The 12,677-nt window shown below is 45.6% G+C and overlaps 7 protein-coding genes across 7 annotated transcripts; 3 read left to right on the top strand and 4 right to left on the bottom strand.

The window, feature by feature from the left end:
* Window positions 1-275: 275 nt before the first annotated feature.
* gliK (gamma-glutamyl cyclotransferase gliK) lies at window positions 276-680 on the top strand (the record flags this gene model as incomplete). Its single annotated transcript, XM_039076584.1, has 4 exons — window positions 276-403; window positions 465-525; window positions 567-600; window positions 655-680. The coding sequence occupies 4 exons, from the start codon at window positions 276-278 to the stop codon at window positions 678-680; spliced, it is 249 nt and encodes an 82-aa protein (XP_038925646.1).
* Window positions 681-1,010: 330 nt separating this feature from the next.
* gliJ (dipeptidase gliJ) lies at window positions 1,011-2,477 on the bottom strand (the record flags this gene model as incomplete). The annotated part of the gene is made up of 6 exons (XM_039076582.1): window positions 1,011-1,515; window positions 1,588-1,677; window positions 1,739-1,815; window positions 1,865-2,162; window positions 2,216-2,372; window positions 2,429-2,477. The coding sequence occupies 6 exons, from the start codon at window positions 2,475-2,477 to the stop codon at window positions 1,011-1,013; spliced, it is 1,176 nt and encodes a 391-aa protein (XP_038925645.1).
* A 330-nt stretch (window positions 2,478-2,807) lies between these two features.
* LCP9604111_8438 (MFS transporter) lies at window positions 2,808-4,560 on the top strand (the record flags this gene model as incomplete). The annotated part of the gene is made up of 4 exons (XM_039076581.1): window positions 2,808-3,194; window positions 3,262-3,394; window positions 3,453-3,895; window positions 4,003-4,560. 4 exons carry the CDS (start codon window positions 2,808-2,810, stop codon window positions 4,558-4,560), a joined length of 1,521 nt encoding a protein of 506 aa, XP_038925644.1.
* Window positions 4,561-5,109: 549 nt separating this feature from the next.
* Window positions 5,110-6,019, bottom strand: gliN (N-methyltransferase gliN; the record flags this gene model as incomplete). The annotated part of the gene is made up of 2 exons (XM_039076580.1): window positions 5,110-5,228; window positions 5,296-6,019. The coding sequence occupies 2 exons, from the start codon at window positions 6,017-6,019 to the stop codon at window positions 5,110-5,112; spliced, it is 843 nt and encodes a 280-aa protein (XP_038925643.1).
* Window positions 6,020-6,306: 287 nt separating this feature from the next.
* Window positions 6,307-7,193, top strand: gliG (glutathione S-transferase gliG; the record flags this gene model as incomplete). Its single annotated transcript, XM_039076579.1, has 2 exons — window positions 6,307-6,382; window positions 6,508-7,193. The coding sequence occupies 2 exons, from the start codon at window positions 6,307-6,309 to the stop codon at window positions 7,191-7,193; spliced, it is 762 nt and encodes a 253-aa protein (XP_038925642.1).
* Window positions 7,194-8,492: 1,299 nt separating this feature from the next.
* gliC (cytochrome P450 monooxygenase gliC) lies at window positions 8,493-10,008 on the bottom strand (the record flags this gene model as incomplete). The annotated part of the gene is made up of 6 exons (XM_039076578.1): window positions 8,493-8,711; window positions 8,765-8,872; window positions 8,924-8,988; window positions 9,104-9,260; window positions 9,312-9,912; window positions 9,962-10,008. The coding sequence occupies 6 exons, from the start codon at window positions 10,006-10,008 to the stop codon at window positions 8,493-8,495; spliced, it is 1,197 nt and encodes a 398-aa protein (XP_038925641.1).
* Window positions 10,009-10,877: 869 nt separating this feature from the next.
* LCP9604111_8434 (uncharacterized protein) lies at window positions 10,878-12,394 on the bottom strand (the record flags this gene model as incomplete). Its single annotated transcript, XM_039076577.1, has 4 exons — window positions 10,878-11,034; window positions 11,096-12,213; window positions 12,268-12,310; window positions 12,369-12,394. 4 exons carry the CDS (start codon window positions 12,392-12,394, stop codon window positions 10,878-10,880), a joined length of 1,344 nt encoding a protein of 447 aa, XP_038925640.1.
* Between the last annotated feature and the right edge of the window lie 283 nt (window positions 12,395-12,677).

Below are 12,677 nucleotides of genomic sequence, written 5' to 3'. Positions count from 1 at the left end.
CCATGTACCGAAAGTGAAGAATATGGAGACAATAAAAGCTAAGCCCATGTGCTTTCGCATCGCTTGATGCCCTCTGGAAGATTATTTCGCTGCACTTGAGCGAATTCGATTCTACTCGTCGCATTCCAGCTTCTAGTGAAATGTCAAATAACCCAATATGGTATTTTGCCTATGGCTCCAACATGCTTTCGGATGTCTTCATCACGCGAAGAAAAATCCAGCCTCTCAGATCCGAAGTTGCTCTGGTTAAACTGCAAACCCTCTGTTTCAACATAATGGGCGTTCCGTACACCGATCCTGCCATGGGGGGCTTGCGCCCAGCTGAGGAACAAGATATTCCGGTATATGGCATTGCGTACCTATTGTCTCCCGACGATATGAGGAAGGTGATCATCAGCGAGGGGTATGCAAATTCTAGAATCCTAGGCGCATGACTAGCTGAAGTATATCTAACACCGTAGCAGAGGTGGAATCGCCTACAAAGCCGAGGTGTTTACAGCCACGTTGCAAAATGATGCGTCAGAAGTGAGTGTTCATTTATTGGTGGGAAGACACAGTATCTCAAGAAGCTACGAGAGGCTTCCATCAAGAAGATATATGGTAAATTTATCCCATTACCTCGTTGCATGGTTCTGGTCTAACTTAAATTCACAGGATCTGTTGATTCGAGGTGCCCGTGAACATTCTCTCCCGGAGTCTTACCAGAAGAGACTTTTGTCACAGCAAACATTCATTCCGGGGCAAAGTTGTCGATTCAAGGTTGGAAAATGGCTATTTGACGGATTCTGGCAACGGATCGCATACTGGATTGAAAAAGGAGTTTACAAATTCAAAGATGGCGAAGGGAACGTTCCACCGTGGTTCCTAGTCATCTTCGATTTTCTCTTATGGATTATGTGGTATTACCATGACTACGTCCACAGCGTCATTTGGGGCAGGGGTGATGGATTGAATAGGAAATAGACCAGTGAAATAAGGAATAGATTTTGACAGAAGATCAAGATTCAAATTCACTTGCTTTTCTCCGGTATGAGGGCTCTAGGCAAATCCATCTCTGCATCAGGATAAGCCCCTCTCACAACACCTCGGAATTTCTCGTTCCACAGTTGCTTCACTCCATCCTGCATGATTGGTACTTGAGATTTGTTTGAAGCTGATTGCACTTCCACATCGTTCAATACACGGATCACATTAAGCCCTATGATCTTTTCCACATCCGATCGGGCAATCCCACGCTCCAGCATTCTGCGAACCAAATGAGGATATCGAGCGACATTCTCAATTCCTTTTACAGCATTAAACATACCGTCATAGTCAGATCCAAGCCCAACATGATCGTAGCCAATATTTTGTCCAACATGCATAATGTGATCAATGACATGGTCCATGTTCCCTTGGGTGGGATCAATGTGAGCAAGAGAGGGAATAAATGTGATCATAATCACTCCCTTGTTGGCTTTTAGTTTCTCGAGAATAGCGTCGGGGACATTGCGAGGATGTGGAACGATGGAGGATCTGTACGCTTAAGGTTCAGATGGGACTTTCTTTTGCAGCAGTCTGGCTGAGAAATCGCTTGGGATAACTTACGTCGACGAGTGAGAGAAAATCACAGGCGCTTTGGAAATATCCAACACTTGGTGCATCACAGATTCGCTTGTATGGGAGAGGTCAATGATCCTAATTCTGGTTAGCTTTGTGACTTTTGCGGGAGAATATATGTTGACAAGATCATTCTTACATTCCAATTCTGTTCATTTCCCTGACTATCAATTCGCCCTTAGAAGATAGTCCGTCATGTGCTGGAGATATTGCGGTCTAGTCATTTTAGCTCCTGTCACTTGTTCGTTAATTGGTTATCACTCACTGCGCTATCTGCGTACAGATTATTCTTATTGTGCGCTAATGTGACATATCGGACTCCAAGTTTATGATACAACCGAAGAACACTGGAGCTGTTTGCAATCTGATGGAGCCCTTCGACGCCGATTAGGCTAGCAAATTTCCCATCAGTGAACAAGCGCATGATATCGGAGGCACGATCAACGAGACCCATGTGGTCTGAATACAAATCCACCAGTCGATGCACTAGATCGATTTGCTGCAGTGTATCTCTCAACGTCTCTAGGTGTGCCGCATCGTCGGTGAAGTCGTCTGAGTCTGGGCTAAGAATATCATCAGCTGAAGACAATATTGTAGGTCGCGGTATCCAGGCTACCAGTCTATGTAAACACTCCAGAAGGCACCACCAGATTTCCCTTCTCTGAGTCGCTTGAAATCAACATGTCCCACTAGGTCCTTTTCCGGATCCAACCGAATATCCAGTTGATTGTCGTAAAACCCGCGAATGAGGTGTGGCCAGTCGTTGTGTCCATCTAGGTGGATTGTCAGCCTTGGGGTCTCGAACATAGCCCACTAGCAGGACACACACCAATCAGTGGGACTGAATTCAGGATATCGATGGCCTCCTCCATAGACATGCTCGTGGAGACTAGCTATAATTAGCCAAGCGTCGAATGATCCCAAGGTCCGAGAGCAACAAGTGCATGAAAGAGATTATTGATCGGCAAGAGAAGCAAATGAAAGAAACCAGAGGGAGTAATATATTTCAAAGGATCAAGGAAATATTTGTCAATAGTCTCCGACAAAGTCTCCGGGGTCGAAGACTAGACTGCTTCCCAAGGTACTCACTCGTGTTATATGGTGAGGCCGAAGGGATTGTCAATGCTAGACCAAAATTCTTCATCCGTCCTTTTCCAAATTCATCTGATTTTCGTCTGTCCAGTGGGAGAATATCAGGGCCCCTCACGATGACACTGAAAAAATGGGTGCCACCGTTCCACCTAGGTGAACGGTTGGGCCCTAAGACCAATCTTCGTCTCATTCTTATGACAACAACCCTCGTCAACTTTTTGGATCTTTTTCAACTCTCGGCAGTGCTCTTTGGTCTCCCAGACATTGAAAAGGCGTTAGGTTTTACTAGCGAGGATATCAACTGGGTGCTTATTGTTTACAACATTACCTTCGCCGCTTTCCTCCTCATCGGGGGGCAGTTAGGCCAGAGATTCGGTCTGGAGAAGACATTCATTTCCGGAGCAGCAATTCTTACGGTGTCCAATATCATCAACACAGCGGCGCCAAACAAGGCGGCTCTTCTTGCCGGTCGGGCAATTTCAGGGATTGGGGCGGGATTGACTGTGAGTTGTCGAGCACGTTGAAATGCTCCGTTGCACTGATCTAATAAGTATTTCGACTTTTCTCAAGGCACCGAACGGACTTGCTATCCTGAGTAGAACCTTTCCCGATGGCGATGCTCGAAACAAAGCACTAGCAATCTACACAGCTTGCGCCCCATTAGGATCTACCATTGGCACTGTTGTTGGTTCCCTTCTCTCATGTATGTCTTACAGTCCTTCCTCGCCAGCAATTGAATTTTCTGACTGGAAGATCTTTAGCGTCTGACGCCGGCTGGAGATCTATATTCTGGCTGTGTCTAATTCTCACCGGTCTGGCACTTGTGCTAGCTTGCCTATTTTTACCACCCTTTGCCAAGACAAACGACACTCCAATCGATATAATGGGGAGTGTAGTCTTTGTGATTGGAATCGCTCTACTAGTGTATGGTCTGAATGATAGCCCAAGAAGTGGGTGGTCTTCAGCACCTGTCCTTGTAGGTATCATTCTAGGAGTGTGCCTATTAGGTGCCTTCGTCTTTATTGAGATGAAAGTTGCCAACCCATGCATTCCACCATATGTTTGGAAAAGCCTCCCTTTCTTCCTCATGCTTGTCGCTATCTTTGCTTTTGGTGGCAGTTTTAGTTCGTGGTTCTTCATTACTACACAACTCTGTGTCAATCTACTAGGCTACACACCGGTTCTCACTGCGGTTTATTTTTTGGTAAGTCTCTCGACCTCACTCCAACTCCACTCTGCTCCAAGTCAAATATTATTGATGCAGAAGCTTCCATTTTGATTGGTACCTGGCTGACGCGCGTCATTGAATAGCCTGGTGCATTCTCAGCCATTGTCGGCGGAGCTCTATCGGCACCCATGATCAAGCTTACCGGGGAGAAGATGACTCTGGTAATTGGGCTTGCTATTACAGCGGCCGGTGCTGTAGCTTGGGTATTTGCAACTCCTGACCTTGCAGGGGGAACTGGCCATGGTGAGGGATACTGGTACTCCATTGTGGCTGCAATCATCTTTGTCTGTGGCAGCCCTGTTGCGATGGTTCCAGCCCAAAGCATTCTGCTTCGTCAGGTCGAAGCATCCAACCATGCTATGGCTAGCGCACTGTTCAACACTGCTTACCAAGTCGGGGCCAGCGTTCTTCTAGCCGGTGCCAATGCCTTCATGAATGGAAATCGCAAGCCCATTAATGGCATCATGATGGTCTCCATGACTGGATATCAAAACGCATTTTGGCTTCTTACCGGAGTCCTTGGAGGTGCAGCACTCGCCATAGCTGTGGCTTACTGGCCTCAAAAAACAGATCAACAGCCAGAAAGCCTTATGGAAGAATCGAACCCAGATGAGGAGCAACAAATAATGAAGGCTCAGTGAATCATATGACGCGCTGGATCACCACACCAGATATCTTAATTTTTACAATCCTACTTGTCAGTCAAGTGATTTATATCTGTTCATTTTTCTTTCTTTTTTATGTTCGCCCTTTATCATATTAGTTGAAAATTCTTTCGTGCATCTCAAGCGGCTATCTCTCGATATTTTCTCGAGCCACTAGTTCCTCTGTCATCCATACCCATTTCCAATGTTCCCTGTATGTACGATCATTTAAATATACTATGGCGGGGCTTCACATGTGGGTAGAGGTCTACGGGATTACGCTATTGTGCAACAGAAGTTTAAACTAAATTGCTGATGATATCCAACCCGGGCGGTAAATTGGCAAAGTAACAAAGGCTTGAAAGCCACAAAGGGACAATGGAGGTCTTCCAGCCCAAATGAAGAAAGGCAAATCCCCGGTGTCAACCCAATAATATCAATTTGTAGGCGTTTGTTTAGAACGCCATGTTGCGAAGTTATAATCCCTTAGAACTTAGGCAAGATTCTTCGATTGTCAGGACCGAAGTTCTCACTTTCCAAGAATCCTCAAGCTTTCTTCGCCCAAGCGAGATGATAGTGGTAGACATTTCCAACATTGCGAAGCTCGATCTCCAATTCATTGCGAAGGGTATCAAATTCCTCGCTCTTAGGTTGTCCCGGCTTCCCTATTATAATGTAATTCGGGTTAGTACCTAAATATATGGACAGTTCATGGGTTTGTGATCAACATACCACTCAGCATTCTTTTCATTCCATCAAGCAGATGAAGCAAAACAACCACAGCCCTCTCGCCTTGCTCTGGATCCTCTGATGCGGCTCCAACCTTGATGACCTGAACACTTTCTTGGATGTCCACAGCACCAGCACCCTGTAACCATTGTACTAGGAACGATCCCGGGCTCGGCTGGTTCCCTATGGCTGCCCAAGCATTGACCATGATGTCACGGAACTTGACGAATGCTGCATGCTCAGGCCCCTCCTGAATCGAAAGCATGTTCCCTTCATGCAACTCAATCCAACCGCCGGGCTTGACACACGAGAACAACAGCTTGACAGCCTCCTGGGCAGTTTGATCGGAGGCGACTGTAAGAACAAAGCGCTGATGGACCACATCAAAGCTGTTTTGAAAGTCGGCAGGCCAAGGGTCGAATATTGAGTGAAGTGAAAGATGTAAATTCGAAGGCCGCAAATTCTCCGGGAGGAAGTGCTGGGGGGCGATGTCGGTGCCATAAAGTGATGTCGACGGGGGGACCGATTGGGCCAGATCCATCAACCATGTGCCCTCGGCGGTGGCGGAGTCCAGGATACGAAGGTTTGGCTGCTTGATATCCACAGGGCAATACAGAAGCTTTCCATTCATTGCAGTCTTCACGAGCTCATGTTGAGTTCGTAGGCGATCGTACTCACCCTGGTGGCGGGGACCCCGATAGGTGTCTGGAGGGTTGGATTGTGTCATTTTGTGCTATAAAAGAAGAAGATGAAATGGCGAGAGTGAATTCTATGATTAGAGCGAGAAAAGAGATCGACATTGAAGACAGACGCTGCTTTTTAGGAACTTTCATATGGTTTGAAACTCAGACACATTTCGGCGACTATCACTCAATCGAATGTAGAGAAAAACATACTCGCCGAGGCTAGTATAAGAAGCACACGACACATGAAAGGCCCAGAATGAGCTGTAATCATTCAATCGTTTCTTAATTTTCTCTTCGCTTGTCCAGTTGCAATTGATTGCCATACGTGATGTCCCAGCCAAGCGAAGATCTATCCGTGCGGCCTCAAATCCCCGATGACAAGCTAGTCTTGTACGTCAAAAAATGTAAGAAAGTCCAACACTACGGTCAAAATCCATGGCGAAATCCAGTCAATTGATCTTGTATCCCTTCATTTATGATCGGGATGAGCCTTGGTCTTCCCACTTTTACGGCTACTAACTGCCTACAGCGAGTCCCACATCCACGGCCAACGCCGTGAAGCCGCTGATGCTCATTCAGGCCCTGAAAATTCCTCACGAACTTCATATCATCAATTCAACCAGCAACGAAACATGGTTTCACTCGATCAACCCTTATAAGATGGTCCCCGCCATGGAGGACGTCGAAATTTACCAGGTCAACGGCAAGCCGCAGCGGCTGAACATTTTCGATAGCTCTGCATGTCTAACTTACCTGGCGGAGAAGTACGACCAAGAGGGACTTTACAATGGCAAAGACCTCTGTGAACGAACCATTGTCATGAACTGGTTGATGTCCTACACTGCGGGGTTGGGTGCAACCGGCAAGATTTGGCTTTTGATGAAAGCACCGAAGCCAGTGGATATTGGCGAATCTCTTTCGGTGTTGCTGAAATACATTTGCACCGAGTATCAGTTCCTGGAAACTCGGCTGAATGAACCTGGCCAGCATTACATAGCTTTGCCCGACAGACCGACCATTGCGGACTTTGCCATCTTGCCTCTTGCGAATGAAACTATCGCAACGTCCGCCAAGCTGGACTTTGGCCAATGGCCAAAATTGAAGGAGTGGAGTGAGAAGATGAGAGAGCTACCGCCGGTCAAGGAGGCTTTGAATAGAATCTCTCGGATTGGATTATCCGATGAAGAGCTCATGGAGCTGGATCGCAAAGATTAGAACTCTATTGCTGTGTTCAATTAGTACTCCGTATTTAAATCTCATTGACAAGGCCAGGCGCTTGAGAATATCTTTCCCTTCGTTATTCTGTAGTCTTGGGCCTACTGCATAGGGACAGAACCAAAAGGCAGACCAAAAGGCAGACTATAAGGCAGAGGAAATTTGTTTTCCTGTTGGGATCACGTGATGTGCGTCATGTGCTCCCGAGAGCTTTGCAGGGTTTGCATATTCTCAAGGCCTGAGGCATGAACGCGGCACTTTTGGCCAGGTTGATCTGCCGAGCAAATGCTTCCGGGGCTTCAATGAGGATGCATCCTAATCCGGACCATCGACTTCTCTCACCCTACTCCGTACTCTCTCTGACTTATGAATACCAACCTCAGATGGTTTGTCTTCGTGGCCCTCAAACATTTAAACCATCGACGTTCTTCATTTCCCTTCGTTCTCCTTCATACTTTTCATCTATCCACATTTGACCTTTCTTCGCCATCAAAATAGTAAAATGGACTATACTTCAACGTCCGCTGAAGAAGGGCAGAGGCATCTGCTCCCTAGACCAAGGGAGGGTATTCACTTTTTTTAGATGGAATTGTACATAGATCAGTATGTGTAAAGAAATATATCATAGTACATTTGAATGTCAAAACAAATATATAATTATATATGATGTGAATCTGGTCTATATCAGGATGGAAAACTAACGATATATACACTACTGGAGTATCAAATTGAACTGCAACTAAAAGAGAGTCGAAGAAATAGATGGAAATGGACAGGAAGGACTTTTGAAAATGTGTTGTTATGGTTCTTATGCTCTTAGGAAAAGATCAAAGAACTGTATGGTCGATTGTGAAAGAAAATTACAGTGGTGTAGGTCGAGGTTGATCGTTCATTCCCTTGTCCCTCCAGCACACAGGTTTCTTTTTTTTCCCTAAAAAAGGAATAGAAAAAGTAAGATAGAGTAAGGTCGAACGTTCAAGACAGAAAAGGAGCATTATTATTTTAGGAAAAGAAGATAACAGAATCAATGTATTAATGGTATGAAGAACAGCATATAACAGAAGGCGGTGAAGATGAAATTTGGTGGGGAAAGAGGCAGAATAACTACCTGGAAGCGGTGAACGACACAAACGTCCTGGGCTTGCCGTTCTAGAGAAGATCCAGTGCGATCAAAACGGTGTTACTTTGAGAAGGCAATTGCTGAGGATGTACGTTACTAGGTGTCACTACCTGAGGCATCAACTATAGCAATGAGTTTACAGAAAGCTTTGTATGTGAATTTACCATTTTCTCATTGCTTCATTTTCTTGGCTTTAGGATAACACGCGCATTGGCAATAGGAACCCACGTATCCTGAATGGGTTGCGAGCTCCATGTCTTCTTGGCATCTAACCTTGGTAAGTCAATCTCGTACCGATTTAGTAAGTGGTAGACGAAATGTTTCAACATAGCCTCAGCAAAGTGTTGTCCAAGGCACCTCCTTGTTCCAAATCCAAATGTGAAGAGGTTGTAACGGAGCTAGGCAGTATGATTAGCAAAATTACAAAGTAAGCTCGTCTATCACTTCTCACCTCCGTTGAAGACAGATGCTGAAACCGATGTGGATTGAAGCGAGAATGATCGTTCCCCCAAAATTTCTGGTTGTAGTTGATTGCAAGTGTATCCACAACAACGCTCGTCTAATGTCCAAATTAGCCTTCTTATTTAGGTGTGATCTGGATAGAACTAACGTGTGATGGAATAATATAGCCACCAATGATTTTTGTTCGTGGTGAGCTTTCGGGGATCGTGAATACTGGTCACAATCAGTCAGCAAGTATCGACTGGTTCTTGAAGGAACACCTCACTTGTAAAAGGGCGAAGCCTAGCTGATTCCAAAAAGCAAAATTGCAACAGCGTATCTTTCCTACCACAGAGCTCTGCGAGAGACCCGGGATTTGCCGAAATTTCCGCCCGAACTTGTTGCTGTATGTCAATATCTTCAGCTAAGAAGATGATAAGCCAGCTAAGAACGTGTGTGGACACGTCCAAGTTGGCGAAAAGCATTTCACTAAGAGTCTGAAGTATCTGTGATCCAGTCAGAGTCCGTGAAGGAAGTCAGAAGATCGGTCATCTCACCTCATTCATCGAAATACAGCCCTTTTCCATCGCCATCCAAGCCTCAACGATAGGTGGCTGGTGGTTATTTGAGAGAGCTCTTGAATTTACAAGTCTCTGGTTGAAATTTTGCCATTGGTTTTGGAAACTCCTCAATCGTCGGAATGAGTGTGGCCTCATCCACTGACACAATCCGAAGCGATACACTCCACCGGAAAGAACATTCCCCATAAGTGCAAGGCTTTGTTGACCCAGATTCCACAGCTCTTCCTTTTCATTTTCAGTCAAAGGCCCATAGAGATATTCGGCGGTAGTCATGAACGGAAAGCGCGAGAAATCACTGGCGGCGTGTACCTCAAAGGACTCAGCATCCTGTCTCTCAAGGCTCTGCAAGTATCCAGTTGCCGCGAGCTCAATATGGCTAGATATTGATGACACGGAGCGATGAATGAAATGGTGCTTAAACTGAGCCCGAACTTGTTCCCAACGGTCCCCGTTGATGAGGCCCATACAGTCACCAAGAAGCTCATGGAATAACCATCCGCCGTTGCTGGACTTGGATTTCAGGTGGGAAGGAGAGTCGCTGTGAAAGATCTTGACGTCGTCGGGTCTCGTGATTACACTGTAAAAGGTCAATATTCTGTCATCTCTCTATATCATCGCTGAAACACTTGCACTTCGGGGAGAACGCCCGACCAGATGCGATAGACTGGCCCATATTGACGCCATTCTAGGCTGGCTTCACGTCCCCGGAGAAATTTATCGAGACATTGCCCATCACTATATTTCCATCTTGGGCCTTTAATATTCTGCCCATGCTCATTTCGAAGGGGATACAACACCGTCGATATCTGGGATTTCAAAAAGGTGAGTTGCAAAAATCGGTCATTATGTCTTAGGGCAGAATTCTCACAATTCTATCAATAACATGATCTTTCCTTTGGTAAAGCTTCCATATTATTACTATACCGAGGAAAAGGTAAATAATCCGAGGGTTGAAGAATTCCATAGCGAAAGATCCGCCACGTTGAGAAGGTAATTCGCGAAAAGTGTTGCGATACAATTGGCCATGCGCGATGCCCATGGGATAAGTTTCGATTAGGAAAGATCTCCAAATGCTATGTGTCTAGTCCGTAAGGTACTCCATTAAAACCACACTTCAACGAATATTCTCCGAATCGTTGATTACAAGCATCACTTTGCCGGGGAATAAATGATCCCGAGATCAACGATCGGCCAGTAAAAACAAATAGAGTTTTATTTTCACTACCAAGAGGATAAAGCCCTAAGCTCATTTTGGTGCTGATATACTATTTCTAGAGCCGTTGGATTTATCCTACATTGTTGCTACAAAGGTACTCATGTTGACGTCTGGATCTCAGTCTACAAAACACAATTCAGTCGCCCAAAAGACAATGAGAAGCCCTTGAAAAGAAATTCTAAAGATCTAGGATATTTATACTTTAGCCCTAGAGTTATAATATACAGCACACATACATTAGATAACTTTTAGAGTATCTTCCATTCGACTAGGTACACAGGGATGGAAAGTCTTCACGGCTAATCAACGACAATTTCCCTAGTAATTCAATGCTTGCTTCCTGGGTCAGTCTTGACATTTTCAACCTCGGATTGATAGTAAATTTCCGGATTAAAGTAGGCAGTCACATTCCATTGTCCTTGATCGGAAGCCCAGCAAATGTAGGTATGAAATCCTAGTCCATCGGCAAGATCGCGGTGTTTACTGTGAGACAACTAATCAGTGACTTGATCTCAAACGCAATCGCATCATTCGCTCAACTTACCATAGCTTTTTAACCCCATCATAATAAGATCCTGTCGCTAGTGTCCTCCCACGGCGGGCAAGGTATTCTGAAAGTCCTCGGGCAATCTGCTCGTCATTTTTTGCATAGTGTCGAACGGGCAGATATGCCTTCGACTTAGGAATCTTCGCACCCCGTTTTAGCTCAAAGTAGTATAGAATACCGCCGGTGCGATGCTCCTTTTCACTTAGAGGCTGATCGTCAAGATACTCCGCGGGGTTTAGATCAAAAACCGAGCACCAAAGCTCCCGTAGAGAGTCCAGCTCATCTTGTGTTTTAGGGGCCCTTCCACCTAAACTTAACATCTCAATTACACTTTTCAAGGTCGTGAAAGGTGATCGAACGTATATTTTCAATCGAGACTGGGATGGGTCCAAACAATCGATGGCCACGATTTCGGCGACTGGTCGCAAGTTATCCGGGAATGAGTCGAGAAATTCGTTGAAGATATAAATTGAATCTAGCAACCCCTTTGCGGGTGCAGGGAGCTTTTGAAAAGCGTCTCGAATGACAGAAATCTTTGTCTTCTCTTCTTCTAAAGCTTTCCACGCAGGCAAGTAGTATTGTTTGACAACAATAGACTTTTCCAGTAGATCAAAGGCCATGAAGCTTTGTGATTGTGGAGGAAGCGATTTTTGATGTTCCCTTCTGGCCGGTTCGTTTCTTGACAGCAGCAAACTTTGGAGATGGCGGTGGAGATATAAATCTAAGTCATTGGTCAAACAGAGAGCATCTCCAAGTAGGCGCTGACTGGCGGCTGTATTGATAGGATCGACTTCCTGCCCAGCAGACGGGCCAATTGGTTCTACCGAATATCGAACCGTAGGGGTTGCTAGCGATGTAGACCAGCACCAGCTTAGCTCGACTGGGGTATGATCATCCGTCATGAAGCTCTTCCAGCTGTCGGGGGGGCCACATCCTTTAGGATGGGAACCCAATGATCGTGCCACTGACTCCCGAAAGAATTTTGTGTGAAGCGACTCGGAGTCCGAAGGATAGCCCGCCATAACCAACATGCTCTGGAGCATGGAGCCGACATCCTCTACCCATAACGATATGTCGTCGGCGGAATGCTTGATGGTGTCTTCCTCAGTTGTACCCTGTCGGGATAGTTAATAACTTGGGCCATTTTCTTCACAAAGGTACCCACACACCTTCACGTCTTCTAGTGTCCATTTCCACTTAAAAGGCCAAGCCCTGATATAGGTCAGTTCTCTTCACTTCATTGCTGTTGCTAGTTAGGACAGTCACTCACAAGAAGTTTAATAGAGTGAGAGCCATAATATTGCTCTAAAGTTACCGATTTTGAAAAGGCTTCTATTACCCTTGGGACAACAATCAAAGGTAACTTATACACAATGAAGATTCAGCAACTTCATATAATGTCTTCGGGGTATTATATCAGGGCTAGAGATCTCTGGGTGGGGCATAGGGTAAGCCGGAGTGGCTCGGCGACTAAGTAGCAAGTATGTCTATCTTGGTATGTAGACCTTTCCGAGACGGCTGAGTATTCGGCCCTTAAGCTGTTACGACCAGAAGCCCTGAATAGTGATCCACATAGTGG

This window comes from Penicillium roqueforti, assembly GCF_015533775.1.
Source record: "Penicillium roqueforti strain LCP96 04111 chromosome Unknown scaffold_32, whole genome shotgun sequence".
In the NCBI taxonomy this organism is placed as follows: domain Eukaryota; kingdom Fungi; phylum Ascomycota; class Eurotiomycetes; order Eurotiales; family Aspergillaceae; genus Penicillium; species Penicillium roqueforti.
The sequence above is the reverse complement of the archived record's forward strand: the minus strand, read 5'-3'. Positions and strand labels throughout refer to the sequence as shown.